Raw genomic sequence first — 24024 nt, forward strand, 5'->3', positions numbered from 1 at the left:
GATCAGCTGGTTTATATATTCCCCAACAAAAAGAATGTCTTTTTTTTTTTTTTTTCTTTTTAACTTAACTACCTCTTTTGCTCTCGTAGATCCAGGTCTGCACAGGCAGCAATTTTTCCTGCAGCGCCCGTCCAACGTGATGGCCATGGAAGGGAAGGATGCTGTTTTGGAGTGCTGTGTCTCTGGGTACCCCCCTCCCACCTTCACGTGGCTGCGAGGAGAGGAAGTGCTCCCCATCAGGTACCTCACCCCTTCGTGCCTTTCATATCATAACATTTACCTTGAGCAAATTAAAGGCAAAACCGTTAATACTTGGAAGTTCATTGGGGTAGACTTGGAGGCCGTGAAATTTTCTCCTAAATATGAATGACACTGGACCAGGTTTTTTTTACCTGTCCATGTAATTAATATCCACGCCAAATCTGAGGGTGGAATTCGATCATAAATGTCGCCTGCTACAATGGATTCCTAGGCTGGTATTTAAAATGGAGGTGTAAAGTTATTAACAGCAAAAATCGCAGCGGGGAATTAGTTGCGGAATAATTTATGATGTGTGTTTTGCTGGATAGAGATCCCATCTTAATGCCCTGCAAACATCCAATATTGATATTTCAGGTCCAAAAAGTATTCATTACTGGCTGGCAGTAACTTACTCATATCAAACGTGACCGATGATGATTCAGGGACATACACATGCGTCGTCACCTACAAGAATGAGAACAGCAGCGGCTCTGCGGAACTGTCAGTGATGGGTGAGTCCGTGAACTGCTCCTGCTTTGCTTCTCCAAGAATATTTCTAATTGTTGCCTTTTTCACAATGACTTAATTTCCGTTATTCCAAGTAATTGCAAAAATTGCAAAATTCCTTCTCTACCTTGATCAGGAATTCACACCTATGGAAACCAAATCCTGTAAATCTTTGGATATATCCACTGTGTCCTATAAGCTTGTTGCTGAATATCCTATGGTATTGGATGCTAACTGCTACGGTGTTCTGTAAACGGTCCTTCCTTCTGTTTCTGCTTCCTGAAGCCTTATTTCTCCTATTAAAATGCATGTCACTGATGAGCAAGTGAGAAGTACAATGGGTGAAAATCAGGTCTGCAGCTGCTCACCAAACGTGCCCTCTTTTCCTGCATGGTTCTGCAATATTATTAGGATCAGAGAAACAGGGTTGGTCCTTCAGGGTGTGTGGATGACTGTCAATATATTAAGGTAAGAAAAGTCAATGCATGTTAGAGTATTTCCACTAAAATATCAAAAGTTAACACTTGTGGAAGTCCTCACTCAGCAGCGATGGTCTGAGAGTTCCTATTGTTAAATTTTATGGAAGCACCCTCCTGACTGAACCTGCTTTCTCTGATATCTCAAATCACACATCCCTTCTTCATGGCAAATATTAAGGAAATAAGAAACATTTAAATTTGCGAGCTGCCTTTTTTCTATTTTCTTCATTTAAACCCTTGAGCAGTAGCAGAGTACCTTGGTGTTGTTCAGTCAGATCTAAAATATTACGTAGCTAATTCTTAGTCAAACAATAATGTATTTCAGTGTGCTCTTCATTTTACATTCAGACTTTAAAGCTTATGCATAAAAATACATTCATTAGTGAATACTGCCTTAATTTGGATTATAGGATATTCAGTGCTTGTACAACAATATCCTTTTATCTAGCTGTAATAAAATATAATAATTACTGATGACGGAGGGTTCAGTTCTGTTTCTTTGGGTACATTAGCGGAATACATTGTTTTACTGGGTGAAAATAAAAACGTGGATTTATTATTGCAGAAGTTCAACTTGGGAAATTGTTTTCATTATAAGGAATTATACTAAAAAGGCAGGTGACTTCTTGGGCAATGTACTTGTCTAACCGAAAGATGTCTTACTTCAAATATAGAGTGCAGTGGGTGACTAAGAGTTGATTGGGAAGTAGAAATTAGATTAATATTTCTCCCCAATGATAGAGGATCAGCATCAATAGCAGTATCTCTTGGTAAGAGCAACTGTGGCTGGATGATCGTTGTGTTGATTCTTGCACAGATTGTTTCTGGCCATGTGATTCACGTAAAAATTAATAGGAAATTTGCACCTAGGTCCTTTGTATACCTGTTGAAAAATTGATTCCTGCCTGCATTTGGTGTGTAATGCATCTAGCTCTACCTACATTATGCCTTTTTCTGTAAGTGTCATGTAGAAATTAAAAGCGCATACATTTTCTTGCACTTTCTGAGAGGTATGTGATGGCAATATGACACGACTGGAAGGTTGAATACAAAAATGAAAAACGTTAAAAGGAGGGAACATAATGGCAAGACAGTACTAAGAATGAAACTAGAGCTGCACGAGGATGACAGATGCCACAATTGCTGACTCTTTGCAATCTCAAGAGGAAGCCAAAACTGCATTGCCACGACACAATTCAAGTGTACTCCGTGTTTGTATTATATAAAAGAAGCAGTTGCTATGAGCTGTGTTGATTTTTTTCTCTAAGTTCCTTTTCACATATGTTGCCGAGGAATTTACAAATTCAGAGCAGATAAAAAAGGCACAATATTTATGTGCATTTCTTGTTTTCCTGAGTAAATCATTCATTTGTGACAGGCAGCTGAAAACGAAGCGTCGTGTTCATGTATGTTTGCATTAATAACAGCAACTGTTCAAAGGACTCAAATGTTATTAAGTGGCTAAAACTCAGCAGATGATGATGACAATCCCCTGGTATCTGTTTTTCCAGAGCAATATAGCAGGGCTACAAATCTATTTATTTGTTGAATCCATCCTTACCAGTAGGAAACTCTCAAATGTACCAAGTTTCTCGTGTAATTGTATCTCGTAAACAGCATAACAAATTCATACTTTTGTTTCTGTTGTGCTAGATACAAATGGAGATAGGTTTCCTTGGAGTTAATACGCTCGTTTAGTTAACAAACTGTAAATCGCTGATCTGCGTTTTGTTGCCAAACTTGCATTTTTTAATATTGATGTAATCCTTTAATTGTTGAAGCGTTTGGAGTGCAAAGAGGGATAAGCAAGACATTTGCAGTGCTTGAAAAAAAAAAAAGCAAATCAAGTCCCATAATTATCTCTTCTGAAGTCTAGCTGGGTAGACGGCGTCGGATCAAAGTTAGTTACATCACATGGTGGCAAGATGCTTTTGATCTTTGAAGTAATGAGGCTGTTTGCAAGGAATGGAGCGTACTGCACAATGGAATCCCTTTTTTCTTTTCAAAAGCTAAAAATAACTCCTGCGTTGGACGTAGGCCTAACATTGCAAGATGTGAATGAATTTGCAAGGCGAGCTGAGAAATTTTGCTAAATCGTGATTTTGTAGCATGGCAAAATCACGATAAAAATTTGGCAATATTTTAGCCGCGTCGCCCTGCGTACTGAATATTAAAAGGTCTGGTGCAGATCACCTTTTTTAATATATAAATCACCTACATGCTCAGTAGCTTTAGGGAATTTAGAGTTTAGACAAATGTTTGAAGATTAGAACGGGGCTTAACTAAATTCCTTTCTGCGTATTTTCTAACTTTGAGAAGTGCCTTTTTTTATTTTTACATCCTTTTGTCCTCAGAAGGGGTTTTGATGGCTTTTTCCATGTTTTGTTGAGCAAGACTTGAAAGTCTGCTGTTCTTGGCAGAGAAAAAACCCTACCTCAATGGCCTAAATGTTCTCAAAGTGACATAAATGTAGGGAAAACTTGTCTACATCCTATTTCTACATACTCAGCCCACTTTGGTAGTGGGTCCAACGTCTGGGATTTCAGGTCCTGGTGGAGTTTCTGAACTGAATTCTGTAAAATCATTTTTGTAGATGGTCATAAATTCATATGATGAGGTTTGAATGTCTATGAACTTCATTTCTTTTCTTCCTCCTTACTGTTTGGATGGTCCTTTGATTGCATCAACGAGCGAGCTGCTCTTAGAGCTGTGCCAGTACGGTAGGGGAAGAGCACAGCATCTACTGAAGGAAAAAAAAATGGGCCTGGCATGGTGTTTGGAGGAAAAACTATTGCTAAATTTTACTAAGCATCCATATGTATAAGGTATAGGCAACCCAAAAAATACTTCCAAACTGCAGTCATCTATACAAATGCCTTCCACGAGGGAGTTTTTAATATGAAGTGTTTTTAGCACTGGTTTCGTTTCGCCACCGCGGAAGAAAAGCTACATCAAAAGTAAGGTTTGCTGCCGCGTGAGAAGTGGCTTATGAAATCACCTCGGTCTTTTTGACAAGAATGAACGATTGTAAGCACTCTGCATCTCAGTCAAATCCGTTTTTTCTTGTTTTACTTTGAGCTCTGCTGCATAAATTCCACCGGCAAAATGGATATTCGGAGATCAAGGTCGTGGGAAGCAGTGAATAAAGCGGGCATGGATCGTGTTCTTGTGTGTGAATCATTTAGGTAGAGAGCAGCATTGAGAAGGAAAACTGCATCACCATAATGTGGTTTGACAGAGCAGTGAAAGCCTGAAAAATGAGTAACCTCCTCATACTCTGAGTGCAGCTTAAGGTAACGTTGCACAAATACACGAGTACTGAAAGATTTACAAAACCCGTTAGAGGCTACTGCTAATATTCAGTCAAATCCAGCCCTGTACCCATCATAAAATAATTTCTGAGCTATAGCAGACCACCTGCTATGATAAACTTCAGAGGAGCAGCTGGATCTTTACTGGGTTAAGTGTTGCAGCAACTCTACCAAAGCTGGTGAACCCTAGAAAACTTATTTGGGGCTCTGTTCCTTCGTGACCTGGCACTGTCGAATGGGTTAAACTTGCTCAGGTCTTGCTATCTTGTTGGAGAAATTAAATGCAATATAGACTAATTATTCCTTGGTCTGAGTTAATTTTTATTTCTGGAACAGGACATATGTATATCTGAGCTGGCACAGTAATCTGTGACAGTCCCACGATGGTTTTTGGCAGGCAAAAATGAGAAATACGAATGTAAAACCCAATCTCTCCCATTCATTTTTATAATTTTAATCCATAAAAAAGTGTAAATCTAAAACATTGGTACTATCCTTTATATTTCTCGCAGGTCTGATTTTGAGTCTGGGGCATGGCAACAGTGGTTATCTGTCCCTACAGCTCCTCTGTCGAGCCAACAAGTCAACCTAAATGTCTAAGGTGGTGTCCTGACACCCTTTTCCAGAAGGCTGATGAAACATATCTTGTTCTCACATGATACAAAAACATTAGGGGTAGTGTGACCTTAGAATATAAAAATCGAATATTGCGATTTGGCCATGCTGAGGGACTTCTTTTCAGTGGGTTGATGTGGGATAGGCGATCCAACCTCTGGAAATAAGGGATTTATAGGTAGAAATGTAGCCAGCCTTTCTACGGTGAAGGTGCTGGAGGAGATGGATCAATAAAATCAACTCTTTCAGCGTTCACTCCCACTTTACTTAAAGGATTTTTTGAATGTATTATATAATCGATGGCGTTCAGTGGGTTCACGGAGGCAGTAAGATTTTTCCATCCAGGCAAAAAATGAATTTGGACAGGGTTTCGAATGAATTTTACGGATCTGGGGCCAAAACATTTCTATTGGAAATCATTTACCTACTGTTGCGTCGTGCTAATGGGGCGGATGGTATGGTCGTGCAGTACCAATGAGAGAAATTCGAGACCCCGTAACCAGTAAAATAATGTTATGGAGATGTTTTGAGGCTGGATCCAGGCTATTAGCTGCTTCATTCAAAGGTTTTGTATGTTCAGGAAAGGAAATATCACAGTACCAGCAGAGCTGTGTAACCCTCTGACAGAAACGATGAATTCTTGGCACTACCGGGGGGCTGTGCTGGCACAAACAGTAAACTGCAAAACACCACAGAATACCCCAGGTTCCCCCCTGGTAAAGCAGTCTGAGCTCTGACAGGTTTTTTTTTTACTGTAAATTCCCGTTGCTCTTGATCTCAGATTTGTTCTGCCTTCTGGAGGAGTGCAAACGAAGAGAGGAAAAACATAAGCGTGGCAACAGATTCAAGGGATGGAAGGGGAGAGGAGCTGTCCTTGCTGAGACGGATGTGTGAAGAGTATTTTATTAATAGGACGCTTGAAGAAGGGCTACAAGATAGCATATGCATAACTAAATTCCTGGCCTCTCCGGAGCAGTGCTGAGTCAGTGCAAGGATTGGAATCAGCAGCGTTTTGCAAAGAGATATTTGCAGTTTTCCTGGTACATAGGAACATGCCTGACAATTCTGATGGATGATTTTAACCTTAAACTACATAAAACCAGGCAGCCAAGCAGCCTGAGCAGCACGACTGGCTCATCCAGCACCCTCAATGAATCAAAAATCTCCTGGCACGACTTGAGCGCCATCGAAAAAGCCAAAATATTTGAGCAGGTGCGAGCGCTAAAGTCTCTGACGCAGATGTAAAGCTGATGAAATGATTTTTCTTTTTTCACTTGGAAAGATTATATTAGTCTGTGGAGCTTCCTATTGGAGAATAACTTCAGGATTTACAGATTTGTAGATTGAATGAAGACTTGGCGTCATTTTCTTCAAGTGTCTTTTCCTTGAATGGAGTCTGTGAATGATAAGGCGGATGCCAACTTGCAGGTAAAGGGAATCTCATCCTGGTAATGGTACAGCAATGAATGGAATGGGGGTTGAGTGCCCAATTCAGACCCTTCTGAAAACTTAATTCTTGTCCATACATCACGAGTACCAAAAACTTACTCAGCACGTGACACTTGTAAGAAGCACTTGAGTGCAACTTAACTGTTGCCAGTTTCTGATAATGGTGTTTCAATTCCATTCTATTAAAACTAAATATGCCTAACAAGCTCTGTGATACCCTTGGGTGATCCCAGGAAAACTGCTGTATCTTGGTATGATCTACAGGTTCAGGGGAAAATATTCGTACACAAATCCCTTTGAATTCAAAAGAGAATGAATGCTTCGTATACACTCTTGCTTGCTTCTTGGCTTGGTTTTCAGTAGGACCTTGAGTTTGTTTTTAAGTAGAACCATGAGTTGTGAGTGTGCAAGAGCTGCTGTGGATGTGGATTTGGTGTTAAGTCTTCATGGGTTTAAAAAACAAAAAAAAAAAGGTTTAGGTTTATCTGTTGTGGATCAGTTTGACCATCAATGAGGTCTGGGCACTGAAGCATTCATTTTGTCCTATTTTGGGTGGGGGGAATAAAACCAAAACAAACAAGCCTCCAGAAATTCCTTTAATTTATGAATTCCTGATTTTTCCAAAGCGTTAGCATTATTTTCTAACCGATCGTTGCATAACTTTAAATGTATTTGCATTTCAATATTGATTAGCTTACTGTTTTATGAGCATCCAGCAGGAAAAGACGAGAGCACAGCCCAGGAGAGAGGTCCATGTTCTCTCACTGTGCAGCTCCTCAGCTAGTAGCAGTGCTAGAAATCTTTCATAATGCTGTACCATAAGAAATATATTAACACTTTTTAGCACCGTGCTCTTTCCAAGAAGGAGAGCATATTACATCCTTCCCCCAAAATGGAAAAGGACCCAGCAGGGAAGGCACAAAAATGAAATGAGTTTCTCCATATTGCTGGCGGAATTTGAGAAATAAAAACAACAGATGTCTGCAAACATTTTAAGCAGCTTGCTTTTTGAAAAGAAAAGCTTTATTTTTTATTTTTATTTTTTTCTCTTTTAACTGTTTTAAGCAGAAAGGTTCCTGTGAGAGGAGTGGTGCTCAGTGCTTCACCTGACCGTCGGGTGTTCAGCTCTTTCTAGTTTGTGATTCAATGGGAGAGAAGAGCTCGTAGCTGGGTTACTTCAGTCTTTTATCTCTCGTGCTATAAATGAAGAACAGCGTGAATATAATTGTGACAAAAGAAGTGCTTTCTCTTTGCCCTTGGAGTGATTCGCTCTCTATTGCAGAGCTCTCCAGAAGACTTTGTGCAGCAAAGTGCTTGAGCGTAAGTCATCCTGGTACTTCCTACACGCCAGCCCAAACATGCAGATCTCATTGCAAAACATATTAGTGCCATTACTTAGCAACAAAAAAAAAATAATAATCTGTATTTCAACATTTCTGATACCTGCAAAACATCCCCCTGGACTCTGACCTTAAAGCTGCAGCATCTCACAAATTCATTTTCCCCCTCCACCAACAAAATTATTCTGTTCTTGATACGAGACGATGAAAATCGGACTGAAAGGCACTGAGAAATCCCTCTGCTTATGTGCTCTTGTGCTTCCCCACGTTCTCCATTTATAACACGAGATAAATAGGTGGCGTTAGACCTTTTTTGTTCTGCTCGCCTTCTGGCTCTGCTTTTGATGTGGTGTGACGAGTGATTGGCCATCGGTTTGATTGATCATTGTACAAGGTCCTGAATGAAACGAGTGGTGAACTCCGCTTGGTTATGGAGTGCTTCCCATTAAACTACGTAGTTAACACAAATTAATGCACCTGCCAAAATTCAGCTATTAAAAACCAGGACAGTGTCCAAGACTGAAAAACGTCCGTTACTCGTAATAAATGCACCGAGTGCTCTTGCCGTGGCTTTTCCCAGCTTTTGCACTTCTTCACGATTCCTAAAGCTGCTTTAGGAATATATCCCAGTTGTTATATCCCAGTTGAAAGGGGAGAGGCTCTTGAAAGTCTTAAAAAGAGGAAACGGCTCCGATTAGTTTAACTAGAGCGTATGGAGCGGGGCACGCAGCAGGCTTCCTGCGAGGTGCCTGGGTTAATACGCACATTTATTAGCTTAGACAAACAGTTTGCTATGCCGGGGGAAAGGAAACGGCGAACTCAATTTAGGCCCCGGCTGCATCATCCTTCATCGGAGCTGCATAAACAAGCTGGCACCGACTTTGGTGTGACTGCTAAATAATTGCAGCTTTTGAAATAACACGATTCCTTCCTCCTGCGCTGCCCAAGGGAGGCGTTCAATAAGAGAACGAGTTCTTTATCATAAGCATATTTAGATGTATAGTTAGGAGGTTAACGGGGGATTATTTCTGTTCTTTCTGCAATTTTGGATCTTATTGCAGAGGCTTAATGTAACACGGAGGCTGCAGAAGGTGTGAAGCTCTCCGGTGGAGAATATCTGTGGACAGACACTACGTGGTGATCGTATTTTATTTACAGATATACACCAGCTTAAAATTTCCATGAAAAACCAGCTCCACTGACTATTTCCCCAGCAGCAGAGTGGTGTTGAGGACTGCGTACCATGGGGTGCCACAGCTAACTTGCTTTAAATAACTTTGTAGTTGGTTTTGAAGGACTAGTGTATGGCCAGCATCTATTTTTTATTCCCTTTTAAGCCTTGTAGGTGTATTAGATATGCACGGTATGGGGTTTGGGAGCAACTCTTTATTACAATTTATCTAATTAAAGCATAGCTGCAGGCCAATTGGAGATAACGATGAGTGTTTTTAAGCCACCTTCTTGTGTATAAGAAATTATGAACTTGAATGGATTTTTTTGTTCATATGGAGAACAGAATTTCTGCTTGTGCACAAGTTAATCCAGTAGAAAACCATTCAGACTCCTGGTTCAGGGTCTGAAACTTTCTCTGTCCATTTGCCAGACCCCACCTGCACTCTTCTACAGGTGAGTTTCTGGCTCCTGATCCAAATCTCCCTCCTGTACGCAGCTGGCTCTTAAATGTGGCCAGTAAATGTTGTGATAGCATGAAACGGTGTAAATGGACTTGGCCAGAGGGGAAACACGGATGGAGAAGTTGGTGTTGAGCTCTTAAAGTTCCCTGTGTTTAGTGTGAAATGCTAGAGTCTACGAAGAGCATTGGATTTGTCAAAAGTCTTTTCTCTGTCATTGGAAATAGAGAAAAATAACGCAAACAACCTTTGGGGTACAAGGTCTTGGACCTTATTGCTCTAATGATAGGATATCTATGTCATTTTTCCTAACTGCCCAGAACAAGAGAAGAGGGAAAACAGTTGAAATATTTCATTCAAACCGTTGTCCTTATTTGCATGCAGTTTTGGGAGAGAAAAAAAAAAAAAAAAAGAGAGAAAATTGAGATGGGGAAGGAGCTCTCATTGCAGTTTTCAGCTCTTCTCCTCTAATCCTGATAGAAAACCGTGTGCAGAAAGGAAAAGCACAGCAAAAATAGAAAGCGTGGCTTTGCTTTGTGGTTCTGACCTGTGCTCACACCCTCTCGGGGTAAGGCTGTATTGCTCTATCCATCCTTGGGGACCCTCGCCCAAGTGTCAAGCTATTTTTAAAGCGTTTATTTGAGCTGCTTCTTTCAAAGCAGCCTTAGAAAAGATCGGCTGCTTGGCTGAGTCAGATCTCTGAAGGCAGGATAGCACGAGGGTGAAGGTTTAAGGATGAAAGAGAAATCCCACCGAGGCGAGGAAAGACAGGCAAGGAACAGCAGTGTTGGGCACAGAAGACGTGGATTTTGGGTGCTGTTTGGGGATGAGCTGTGTCCCCAGGTGTTTGGGGTCGTTTTCAGGCTCCCAGCTTGTTGTAGCATTGTTTTGGAGCTGGAGAGAAGGCAAACACGCTGGTGCTGGTTGGAACCAGGGGTAAAACGAGTTAGTCTTCCTTCCAGAATAACGTCCTCAAAATAGATCCGTCCAATAATCTCCATTTTCATTATTTCTTCCACCAAATTTGACTTAAGTTTTACGTAAGCGGTCCTGTTTACCCGAGTGCAATCAGCACAGTCTCACGGCGCTGCGAGCAGGGCTCTCTTTTGTTAGGCTAATTTTAATTTCTTTGTGCTTAACTTTAGATTGTTCCTTTTGTAAGTTGCTTATTGTTCAAAAAAAAAAAAAAGAGCTGGACTTCTGTGCTCAGCAGCTTAAAATGTAGGTCTTCACAGGATCCGTTTGAAGTCTGAATCATTTATTAATAGCTTCATTAAAAAAAAAGTATTAATTTTAGTTAATATTTTTATTCCAAATGGAGAAATCCTAGAGGCTGCAACTCAATTAGCTTACCATGGGGACTAACCAGTGGCTGTATTTATTTTTCTCCCCCACAATCTTTAAATAATGGAAAAATGTATTCGTTCGTGGTGCGGATGCTTTTGATACTTAAAGCAAATGAACTTTTAAACTCGGTTATATGAAATGCTCTTGATGAGTGCATCTTTTAAAAATAGTGTTTTGAATATTTTTCCAATAGCTTTTTTGCTCAGTTGGCTCATCACAGTCATTTTTTTTTTTTTTTTTTTAATGTTCCTAGCCGTGTATCATTTGCCTAAATCTTCCGTCTCTAATTCATGCTGGTTTGTAGCATGGAAGATTGTTTGTTCTTGTGTGACATCAGACAAACATCCGTCTAGTGAAGGCACTCTTTAACCTGAAGCTATTTTTTTCAGTGACCTTTTCAAAATCTTTGCTTAACTTCCACCTTTCCATTCTTCTTCCCACTGATTTGCATGGATAACCGAAGAAGCGTTGCTGATTTTGTGCAAAAAGTTTTACTTTTTGAAGTTAACAATTTATTCCCTTTAAAGAAATGGAAGTAATCTCATTTTCTGAGATCAGTTTATTAAGAAAAACCTCATTTGAGGGAGGAGAGGCTCTGGAGGTAGCTGTAAGATGAAGCTGGCCCCTGATAGGCATCTCACGACTTCTGGTCTGAGAGCACTTTCTGAACCATGAGGCAAACCAAAGCTGTTTCAGAAGAAAGCTTAATTTTTATTACATGCAATCTCATAGGATTGCAGCTCTATCCAGACTGTTCCTGTGCCTTACAGCTCTCGGGAAGCTTCAACTCCAAGTCTCTTTTCAGTGCCCACCTACACAGGGTGACTGCTGAGACCTCAGGCGAGACACTGCTCCGTGCTGCTTTCTCCAGGTAAAAGCCTTGGAGAAGTCGAAGATGCCACTTATTTTACAAGTGGGGATGCTATAATAACTGTTCTCCACGGGCAACGCTATTTGCTTTTGCAGACAGATGTCTGGGGTGGAACAAGAGGTGATCTTTGAGCCCAGGTCTGGGGCCGGAGGCTGCATCGCTGCCCCGGTGTGAAGCATTATGCAAATGCTGCCAGAGCCGTGTCGAGGGCAGGCTCGCGTGTCGCAGGGAGGTTAGGAGCAGTGTCAGGAAGATGCATTTCGGAAATAATTAGAAAGACAGTGGGACCTGGGCGAGAACAGAGTCGTGGAAGCCAGAGACGAATAAAATTTCAAATGGAAGAGCGTGGCTGGAAGTCACTGATGATTTGAGGGCTAGAAATAGCTTCCACACTTGATTTTTTTTTAGTAAACACTAATGATTTTAATTATTTCCCCACTCTCTCCTCCTTTGCTGTACAAGTAGCTTGTTTATCACAGATTTTTTTTTTTTTAATGATGCCAGTAGGAAAGGACTGAGAAAGAATGACCCAGCTGGATAAAGGGTTAAACTAAACTGCTGCACACAGATCTGTCCCCAAAGGGCTGGCTGCAGTTCCTTCTGCAGATGCTGTGCCACAGTGCCTGCTGTCTGTTGTAGCCTTGTTTTGGGTGCATTCTCCTAAAAAATAACCTCTCCTAAAAAATAGAAATACAGCACACTGAGATAATTCCCAGCTTTAAGCAGTTTCTGTCCTGAAGGCTATCAGTCAGCATTTAATGGGGACAGCTTGCCTGTGCTGATGTCCTAGTCTAATATTTCTTGTTTCGTTTTCAGCTGTGAGCATCAGGTAAATTGCCTGTTGAGTTCTGGTTGCCAAACAAGCTGGGAGTTTCTCTTTGGTTCTGTCATAAAAAAGACAAATATTTCTCCGTGGCTATCTAGGACAGTGATAAAATGAGTGCCTGTGCGTTGAGGATGGAGGGTCTTTACATCATCTCGGAGAGCACAGCTAGCTAAGCACACTATCAGGTATAGCAGACTTCATATTTGAAGGCAAATAGATTTGTTCCATGTAGGACCTCGGTTTGTAAGATTATATAAAACGGCCGTGACCTCTGAGTTAATGATACAATTTGGTTTGATACTGTAATCCATATTTATAAATGAATTTGGCAGGTAGAGCTGGCACAGAGAGACAGCCTTGCCCACAGTATGTTTTCATACAATGTTGTCACAGACATGATTGCATTTATCAAGTGAAAGATCTAATAATTGAAATTTCTGCTTTCACAAAAACAATGATTTAGATAAAATTATTTTTCCTTTGAAATGGCAAAATAAAATCAAACAGTTGATCAAATACGTGGTTTTTTAAGCCAGGACTTCTGAAAATGAAATTAATACATCAAGCGATTTAGGAGACTAAGCGTGTTTCATATGGGCCTGTATAACATTGGGCATGTAGGAAATAATTTCTTAGACTTATAAATTGATTTGCCTGCATCTTGCTCTGGTGTTTGTGATGGAAGAGCTCAACTGACAAGTACGAGGAGATTTAGCAGTTTCCCGGTGGGGCTTTGGATTTTCTTTTATTACTTAAACTGAAATCATAGGAACCAGCTTCTAAAGCAAAAATCAATCGGTTTTGACAATAGCGCTGTGGAGAACGAGGGGAATAAGGGTAGTGATGGCTCTTCCCCTCAGCTCTGGTGGTTAAATTTGGGTGCTGGTGTTGGTGGTTTGGGCCTTGCAGTCCTACCGCTGGGTGACCTGTCCACCATGGGCACTAGGCCCGGCCGCCTCAGGCCTCTGTGGCCTTCCCTTTTGTGGGGTCAGCGGGTTGTCCAAAGGACTTAAATCTCATCCTGGGTTGGGGTTTGTGTTGTTTCCCAACCCTGGGATGCTATTGGGAAGCCCAGGAAGGCTTCACATCCAGAAAAGGCCTTATTAGGCCTAAAAGGCCTTATTAAGCACTGCATGCAAGTCATACTTGTAAAATAAAGTCATTCTGTGAGCATACGTATGCCAACCATCTAGGACTGTTATGCAAATACTGTTATTACTGTGAAATGTAGATGGGGTAGGCCCCACTCTTACTTTTTCCCTGCCTTCGGAAGGGGGGAAGATGTTATTTGGTGTTTTTGTTCCCAGAGACATTTCTTCAGTGTGCTCTCTCAGCTTCTACTCAGAAAAACAATTTTCTGTATTACACTCAATTTTTAGCAGAGCTGTTTCAGACCTTTTTTTTTCACAGCTATTGTTACGTGTCCTCGCAGTCTTCCCTCAAAGAGCTTTCCCATCCCGATTGATTAGTTGCTCTATGAGGTTGCTTTAACACTTTTCTCCCCCACTGCCTGCCCAGAAACCCAGTGGGCTCAGTGTCGTTGGACATTAAAGTAGTCACTTTAATGCAGGGGATATCCAAATTCCTCCATTTCCTAGTGACTTCCCAGCCGTAGAAGAGGCACGGTTTGTCCAGAGGACACAGAAAATATTTGAGGGAAGTCACCTGAGAGATTGCACACATCCCTGTGGTTTTACGCTACCAGAAATCTCCCCTGCAGCCAGCAGGAGTCTTGTTTCTATCAAACCTGCAAGGTTTAAGTCCTTATCTTCAGAAGAGAAGGATAACAATTCTGAGCAGCTTATAAATGTGTCTTTGTGAGGGTCTTTCTGATTTAAAGAAAAAAAAATAATAATAAAGAGAGGAAGCCACAACCTAGCTTAGCCTCTATTCCTTTTCTTTTCTTTTCTGTTTTCCCATTCCCCTTCACGCAGCATCCTTTGTGTTTGCCTTTGGCCCTGCGAAGCTCTTCTTAGAAGCAGCAGTGATATTTATTCAGCGTCTGTAGTTAAGTCTGCTCTGTGTCTTTGTTGTGCCCCATTATCTTCGAATGCATCATTGAGTGCAGTGCTGAATGTCTCTTTGGCCGTATATCTCTTCTGTGTGGGGCAGCAGACTGTTAACTTTGCTTCATCTGCATTCAAAACAAAACCAGGAGGAAGAAGGAGCAGTTCAGCCAGGGACGGAAAGGATTTGCAAGCAGGGCTGTGCTAAACGCTGAGGCTTATCCATTGCTCTCCCCTGCCCATCAGTCCTGCTGCTCAGATAATAATTCACGGGGCTGTTTCTCTCTACTCCACGGTGTCAGGTAAATCAGTAAGTCAGAACGGGTCCTAAATGGGCTGGTTAGTCAAAGAAGAGACATCACCACCTTGTTCCCCAAGAGTTAAGTGACAATGAAGCCTTGTCCTTGTCTTCAGTGTGCTGATGGGGAAAGGGAGGATGTTTTTCTTGCCTTCTTTCACTTCAGGGAGAGAAAAGAGGAATTATGCCCTGTATACGGATCTCTGCTGACCACTGCTTTCTTCAGCTCCTGGGAGATTATTTATTATTAAATGAAATAATTTTTCCTTTCTAGAGAAGCAAGAATAAAGATATCTATACCAATTGCCTACATGAAAGGGTTTTCTGGCCTCCTGATTTAGCTTTAATCTTATCTTTACTATATTGCATCCTTATTTGGTGCTAGGATAGCTTTTTTTCTTTTTTCTTTTAAATGTGAGGTATTTCTTCCTTATGGTATGCCTTCCTTTAAGACATCCTGCTTGGGAGTTTGAATATGTGATCCCATATGCTCAAAACTTATTTGCTATGAGAATGTTGGGTGCTCTCCATCTTCCTGAAACCAGGCTGCTCAGCAGTGATAAACACAGGAGCCTGGGGCCAGAAAATAAGAACAAGAAAATGTTCATCTGACCTCATAGGTCAGCACGCAGACTTCTCTGTTTTCTGCAGAATATTTTCAGTTCTTTATGTAAAATTATCTCTTAAGTGGAGTAGGACCTGGATCTTGTAGCCCCAGCTACCAGGCTGCGGTTATCCTCTCTTTCTGGACCAATGGATACTTGCACATTTGATGCAATTTTGTTTTAAATAATTTTTATTTTTCATATATTTATTTTCACTGGTGGTGAAACTTCAAGATTTTGATTTACTGTTTCAGGCACTTTTATTTCAGGTAATATTGTCATGTGAGGGCATCAAGGGTGCTCCCGTACAGGGCAGCAGCAATGTCTAAGCCCCAGCTTGGCGTGCTTGCTTCACCTCGTTTGAAGCTTTTCTTATATGAAATAACTCCCCACAAAAGGCAGCAATTCAAATAAACCATTTTGTAGTTTATTAGAAACATGGAAATATCGGACCAGAAGGGATGCTTACATCTTCTGTGAGCCAGCTTCTGAGAGGGGTTCTGTGCTCTCCTGAGCCTTCAGTATATGAAAACGTAAGTTCATTGAGCAAAAATGAATTTTATAAATCAATTTTGGGTTTAATTCTAAATCAATAGATAGAAAAAAAAATGGGAGGAATACTACAGCTTTTCTCTTATAGAACAGCATTTCATCCTTTCTCTCTCAACACCAAGAGGATTGATTGCCAAAATATCTGGGTATAAAAAAAAAAACACAAACCAAAACAACCATAACAAAAAAAAAACCACCACCAGCACAGTGGTATGCTACCTAGAATTCAAATATAATACCCACAAACTTCACAAAGGAGCCCTTTATTATTTTTTTAATGCTCTATTTTTGGTTCAAGAGCCTCAGCCTGTTCTAATGAAATTAAAGCTAATTAGCAAGTCCTTGACCTTTTCAAATAAGATGATTACTTTTTTTTCTAATATAATAATTAGAAGGTCATATTTTTTTTTTCTGGTATTTATTAGACTTGAGAAAAAAACACTTCTGTAATAACAAAGATACAGAAAAAATATTTTCTTTGCGGAAGAGCTTTTTCACTTTTTCTTTTTTAGCTGAGCCTCGCAGAGACGAGTGCTTTGTGTGTCTTCTTTTCTCCCGTGTGTTTTACACCTTGGATAAAGGTCCTTTGTGTTTGTGCTGGAAAATTCACCACTGTTTTTCTCTATAAATCCTACCTACTAGGTAACCTTTTGCAACAGTGTACTGGAGCTCTGCAGCACGTGGTGCTATTGAAATGAATGCATGGAAGCCTCAATCTGTTATAAATAAATACATTAAAAAATTGTTTATTAACAAAAACAATCTGGATTCAAATCAGCAGGGTGCTGTGCTAGGACTTCCTCGCTTCGTGTGCCTGGCTGTTGGCTTTTACTCCAGGTATCCTACAGGTCCTGTGTGATATCTGCCTACTTCTGAAATACTTCTGGACATTTCAGGTGATGCTTGATGACTGTTTAGATACATGATTCCTACCTTAATTCTTCATCATCGTTTCCCCAAAATGATGCTCATTGACCCTCATTCAGCTGCTGACACGTGCACAAATCAGCCCCCTGGCTAGGCTTGCAGTTTGAGCACTGCTCTTTGACCTTGGTGACTGCAAACCAAGGATATCTTTAGGGGAAGTGGACAAACATCTGCTATGCCTAGATTTACATTCTCGGCTGTTTCCCTCTTGATTTGGAACTACAAATATCAACGTGATGCAGATTCATCCTCGTCAGCTCATTTGAATCTGAGATTGGTAAAGGAGAGATTTCAGACCCTCGAATGTTGCTTGGTTGAGTTCTTTTTCTCCTTAATTTTTAAAATTTCAATACCGGCAGTTCCTGCTTTGTCATTTCTTTGACTAAGAAAACAGATGAGCTTCACTTCTCAATTCGAAACTAAAAATGTTTTCCAGCCTGGATGGGAGGAGATGCCAGGAAGGCCCCGTGTGCCCTGCAAGGTGCAGGTGGGGGCTGAAAGCAGCACCTCGCTTACAAGCTCCCTTGTCTCCAGTTTGTCATTTCAGAGCATCCCAGCTGGAAATCAGGTTTCCAAATTTTCAGCTTTTATTATCTGACTTTACCATGTTTAACGAGTAATGCTGACAAGGTGCTTACATGCTGTAGGTCTCTCTGTTGGTTAACTTAAGTGTTTGGGGGCTTCCTTTGTAGGATTTTGCCTGGGACAAATCTGATCAATCCGTACGGGTGTCTTGACTTCTGTTCCTGTTTGGCGTTAAATCTTATTTTTATTTTTTTTTAGTGAAAGGGACTTTTTGTAGCTCCTGTGTTTCTTTGTGACCACTTCTATACACACCGTGTATTATTGTGTGCATCATGGAAGGAGATGATGTCCAGGATTTGTTGGTGTGAGGATTTTATCCTGGATGCGTGATGGGGTAGGGGTTTATTCTGAGTTAGGATTGAGTTTGCAGTCCTAACTACCCACCTTAACCTAGCACTGTTGGACATAAGCCTTTCAAGAGTACATATTATAAAATTGAGAGCAACTCTTAACTTTTAAATACCTTAACTCAACAGGATGAACCTCACAGCATTGCAGAAGTTATACGAGAGGTAGAAAGAAAAAAAAATGAGGAATATCCAGGGCAACTTCTTATGGCTGCAGGTTTGTGGATTCTCGATTTGTCAGAGATCTGTGGTGGATCCTGGCTGGTAAAAAAAAGCTTTGAGAGTGTAAAGATTGCAAGCTCTAGTACCCAAACTAACCCCAAAGTGTATTGCATCTTCTGAAAGTAAAAGAAGCAGCAAGTAATATGCATAATTCTTGAGGTAGGAGATGGATATGTGTATTTGGGGGTGTATGAGTGTTCCTAGCTGGGATTTTGCCCGTTATTTATTGGGTCATGCGTGGTCTTTCCACATCCTGCTTTTAATGGGAAAGTCCAAAGCAGTGACATAACTGTGCAATACCCAGGACACTATTAAAAATATAGATTTCAAATGTCTGAAAGGAATCTTCTTGCAGCATCTGTAGTTGGTTTTATTAAAAGCAGTTTAAATTCCCCTGCCTGGAGCAGTTTGGAATTACAGAGACGGGCTGCAGAAATTTACATTTTAATTGAGGCAGAAGACAAAATAGGGCACGGCGCAGCATTCACACATTACAAGGGAGAATAAATAAGATCTGTATCAGTCGGGAGAAAAGAAATGACTGGTCGTTTTTCACTGCCTCCTGTGCTATATTTTCAAACAGTCCAATGAGCAGAACCAGGCTGGTTTTGTTTGCTCCCTATCAAATCACAGCAGCTAAAGCTATCCCCATTGAGCAAGGCTACAAATATTCTTTAGAGAAACAATACCAAGGATCCAGCAAAAGGTACGTGCTCTGTCCACTCATTGATTTGAAAGCCTAACAGTAAATTGTAAAGCTTGGGCAGATGACTGAAATTTTTGAGGTCTAGTTTGTGAAGTCCTCATCCTACCAAAAGCTGCCCTGATGCTCGTAGGACCTTTATTTTTATTTTTTAATTTTTAGAATAGGCAAACTCTAAAATTCATGGCCATGGTCTCTGTGACTCCTGTTGCATTTGGGCAACGGTGGAGGTCCTCTCCTCTCCACCCAGCTGGGAATAAAGACAAATTTGGGAGACTGCAGAGCCTTCCAGCTCTGGTACGTGATCCATGGCATAAATTAATACATTTTTTGAGGCAAAACCAATGATTTTTTTCATTGCCCTGCAGAAAGTGACACAAGTGAAAGCCGTGTATGGCGCAGATCAACTCCTCTTCCTCCAGAGGACGAGGGAATCGTGCAAACAGGACTCTGTTGTCACTACGGATCAAACTGTGAACGTGTTAAATAAGGGTCCCCTGCCACACGTACATCGCACCGCATGTGCGTTTTGTGGGCTGCTCTTGAAAAGGAACAGATGAAGGCTTGAGAAGCTGGCAAAAAACTTCCGCCATGTGTTCGCTCCTTATGGCTGCCCTAGAAATGCCTAGATCGTATTCATTTGGATCACTGGAGCGCTGTGTTAAGGCGAAAAAGAAGGCATTGGCAATCCCAGAGATTTTTCTAATCTCCATGTAGATTATCTCCTTCTTAAAAATAAAAAAAAAAATAAATTAAAATGGGGGGTTGGGGGTCACGTTGCACAATTTTGGCTTTAAAGTTTTATTTCTTTGCAATTAACCAAATAACTTTTCCGACTTCTCAACTCCCGAGTTCTGACCTTCCTTGCCTTTGGTCTTAAACAGCTAATCCGGGAGGAACTTAATTTTGATGTGGTTTCGAAATCTGCCTTCCTGCTGATTTTTGAAGTCGTTAGCGTGCAACGTGACTGGCTCATCAGCACTAATTAACATCATCGTGCGTTTCTCCCAAGTGAAGCCCAAAGGCAGAAGCCAAACCTGAAGGCGATTGTCCAAACCACCTATGGACGTCATTGCTTGGGCTGCGTTATTCTCATCTTTAATTACAATGGATTGTCTTTTGAAATTAAATGCAGGGTTATTATTATTTATTTCCAGCCTTCTGCACAATGGGGTCTCCATCTGCGTTGTTCTATCCCCCAAATATTTCCCACTTAGTCCCGTGGTGGCAACAGAGGTGCCAGGGCATTCAGCTAATTTTGTAATTCTTCTCTTTCCGACTTGTTGCATACGTTTCAAAACAGCTTTTCAGTCTTTTTCTTTGGTTTCTTTAGATGTTAAGTGATCTGGCGGTTCCATTTAGCCTCGCTTTCCTTTCAAGACATCCATTAACGTTAGTTTGGGCAAAAAACTCAAGCCCCAAAATTGACCAAATAATCTAGTGTATGATGTAGACCCTTCTGGGTGTAATAACAGGATCTTCTCTGATCCTTTTAAAGAAAGCAGCTCTTAGTTGCTTTAAATCCTCTATTTGTTATTTTTCTTTCTTCTGATAGATTCATCCTAAGATCACGGAATAAGGGAAAGATTTGCTAATACATTGAATTAAATTACTTTTATGTCCCCAAGGATTGGTGTCTTTTCTCATCTGGCTTGATAAGGAACGATTCAAAATAAATGTTCCCAGAGCCAAAGGTAATTGTTTTGTGATATGTGCTAGGGAACATAGAAGTCAACACAAAGGAATACCATGAGACTGGACGGACCAGATAAAAATATTATGTCTGTAGCCTGTTTTTTCCCTTCTCCTTTGAGCAATCATCTCTCTTCCTTCGAGAGGTTGCATGTTGGGTCAAAAAAAATGAAAATTCCTCTATCAAAAAACTTCTACTGATGGGTGCAAAGTGGAACAGATCCGTGAGCTCATTATTGGGAAGGTCACAAGCCTTGTGCTCGTGTACAAGACGCTGGAGTTGTGTCTGACCTCGGTAGCGGGACAGCAAATAAAATTAGTGTTTGCATAGCATCAGGAGACGCGTTATGATCTCGCATCTCGATCAATGATGGCACAGGAATTGCTGCCGAGAGCAATCAGCGTATTGCTTGTGTGTGACAAGGCTTCAGATCGAAATTCTGCCTATGATGTGTTGTCAGGGCTTATCTAGATTTTAATGCACGAGACGAAAATCTGTCGCTGCTTCATTCTGGGGACTAACGGGAAAATCAATGGGACTTTTTTTTGCTACCTGTTCGTTTTCTGAATATGTACCCAGATTCTCGCAAGCACCAGCAAGGAGCAAAGCACCAAGCAGTAATTTTTTCATTGTCTACGCCTGAATTTAGGACTCACATAAAACCTACTCCTTCCACCTGTTGTGTCCCTTTGGGTTTAGACCTAATACCGAGGAAGGGATTCTCAGGGCTATGTTACTTTTGGTGGTTATGAACAGAGTTGGATAACTTCCAAGAAGATTATTAATCTTTGTAAGCTGTTTGATATCAGAAGGTGAAGATTTGGGTTGAAGATTGACCGTTCCTTTACGTTCAGAGCAACGTTTCTCCGGTCCTCTTGGTGTTTTTTTTGCTTTTTATCCTCTGCTTCCGACAAGACTCGATGCTCGCTGCAAACACGCTGGAATTGTAGAGGAAGCTAAAAATAAGGGCAGGCGTTTTGTTTTAAAAGCTGAGCCTGGATGGCGGCTCTGAGCTTTTAGCAGCCTCTTGAATATGAGTTGATGGTGGTGAGTTTTTGTTTTTATTTTGTTTTCATTTTTATTTTGTTTTCATTTTTATTTTGTTTTCATTTTAGGGAATAGCTGTAGTACACCGCTGGAGAGGAAAAGATAATATAGATGTATTTTTCCCATCGATTTATCTTTTTCTACACTTGCTAAAATTACTGAAGACTGCAAACATCTGGTTTGTACCACGTACCTCACCTTCAGCTTTCTTTAGCATCCTATTTTACTATTCCTCCTCGCAGGATAATTCAGTTGGGATATCACGAGGTACCCTACAGCTCCTGGGCTTAGCATCCTTCACTTACCCTGTATCAAAACTTGTTGTTTGTCGTTTTCTAGCTGAAGCTTTCAGACGTCCTCGCAGGAAGCAAGAACCTAAGCGATTCGGGAATTCCTCCGCGTAGTAACTTTTATGTTTTCGGAGTGCTGCCGTGCGTTAAATGACAGCAAGCACCAGCTACTCTGCTCCGCTGACGGAGCCTTGAGCCTTGCCAAGGGAAAAGCAAATTTCCCTTCGAAGCAGAAGCTGAGTGACAGCACGCTCCCTGGCTGCTCTGGAGGACTCGACGGCTTCTGCTCTGCTCAGGTTTTGATCTGGCGGATGCCTTGTGGGGAGCCGCTGGTTGCTGGCAGGTTTCAGCCACCTGGAGCCCAGGAAAAAAAAAAAAAGGAAAAAAAAGAGAGCAGTCACGGAAAGGGGAAACAGCCCTGTTGTAAAATGCTGTTGTAGAGTGTGTCTGGAAGTGGTGATCTTCGTTCTTGTCTCCCTGAAGGCTGCAGGCAGTCTGTTTGGGTTTCCAGAAGCCTTTTCCCATCAGCTCTTGTCCTCTTGTTCTCATAAGGGTAAGGTGACAAAACATGCACCCCTACACCCCAAAAGCATCAACCCTATACCCCCAAAATGTCAGCCAACAGGACAGGCTAAACCTATGCCTAGGTATCCAGGGTACAACTCGGAGGGAAGGAAATTGGTTAAAAAGTGCAAAATGTTTTTGTTTTAATTTTTGAAGCTTTAATTAAAGCTTTCCAGCATTGAGGAGGTGCAAGCCATTCCATTTTCATTTCGGTGGCTTTGATGAATGTAGTTTTGTATTATAACACCAGCAGAGTGTGCAGCCAAAGGCTGCCACCACAAGTTCAGGCTCGTCCCAGAAAGGGTAAGGATTCCCCGTTGAAAAAAAGCTTTCTCCTTGTGTCTGATTCTCCTAGGAAAAAGAGAAAAGTCTCCTTAAATTTCACGTGGGCAGTGTTTTTCCTTCTCGGTGTATTTAATTTTTGAGCACACAGGCTTTTTTCCCCAGAGTGACCTCCAGCTCTTAATGTCAAGAATGAATTTTTTGTCCCAGAAAAATAGAGCAGGATGCTGTAGAGCAGGAGGAGGATGGTTTAATTTCATATCTCTCTATATTAAATACCTTTAATTGGTGTTCCTTTTTAAAGGTCCTATAATGCTAGCCATGTTGTATGCATAAATAAATGCAATTTTTATAGTGATAGCTGTAGCTATAATAACTATAGCACTGTTGCCATTTATAATTCCCATTTTATTTTATTTTTACTATGCAGATTATTGCTCTTATTAATGAAATCCCTCTGGAGGGAGGGGAAGGGGGGAATGACTAATTCGCAGAGTGCCTCGCCTTAACGACAAGCCTTAAGTCTGAGGCTGCTATTATGTGTTTATCTCCATTTCCCCTCATTGATGGATTTAATTCCTAAAACACCCGCGTATAGGAAGCCTGCGTGCGTCCACCCTGCGTGTGAATAGTGCAGTTTTTGTGTTTTTCACGACGTTTTAGCTCTGGTTTGAAGGACAGGCACGTGGCTCCTTGCAAGAGGGAACCTCACGGTGTCGGACAGATCCCTCCAGCCCCGCCGATGGAAGGAGACAGCCAACGTATGAGCTGCCCAAGCGGTTTATTCTCATGGAGATGATGCCAGCCCAGCTGGAATCTGCTTCACAGCATAATAACGGGAGGACTCGAGCTCGTTGCTGCGGGGAAATCGAGTGGAGAAATGAAACTCGAGTCCATAGCGGCGGCGGCGCACCTAGGCATTGTTCCATCCCGTGCGAGGCGTGCGTTTGAATGTGTCAGAGCTGCTATTATCCATTCATTCCAGCTGAGAGCCCGAGAAAAGACTCCCGAGGCTGAAAAAAAAGGAAAAAAGGAGACCTTTACTGGCAGAAGAAATAATCGTAGTGCCATGGGTGGCTTATGATTTGGATGGCAGGTGGGGGGGGAGGGAAGGGAGAGCGTGGCTCTGAAGCTGTGTAATCCAGGGTTCATCTGAGGCAGCTGCAGACCTGGAGCTGCTGAGAAGTCAAGAGCTCAGCCGCTGGAGTCTGCATATGAAAAAAATACAAAAAGAAACGGTAAATCGACATTAAATTGATGTTTTCAGATGTTTTTAGCACCTCCAGT

At 41.4% G+C, this 24024-nt stretch overlaps 1 protein-coding gene across 2 annotated transcripts in view; it reads left to right on the top strand.

The window, feature by feature from the left end:
* The window catches only part of DCC (DCC netrin 1 receptor), a 347209-nt gene that overhangs the window by 142058 nt on the left and 181127 nt on the right, over nt 1-24024 (top strand). For both annotated transcript variants that reach the window (XM_068665177.1, XM_068665176.1), the window contains 2 exons: nt 90-240; nt 616-752. In XM_068665177.1, the coding sequence (XP_068521278.1) occupies nt 90-240; nt 616-752 (288 nt within the window). The remainder of the gene's footprint in view (nt 1-89; nt 241-615; nt 753-24024) is intronic.

The sequence above is a fragment of the Anas acuta genome, chromosome W, assembly GCF_963932015.1.
Source record: "Anas acuta chromosome W, bAnaAcu1.1, whole genome shotgun sequence".
Lineage (NCBI taxonomy): Eukaryota > Metazoa > Chordata > Aves > Anseriformes > Anatidae > Anas > Anas acuta.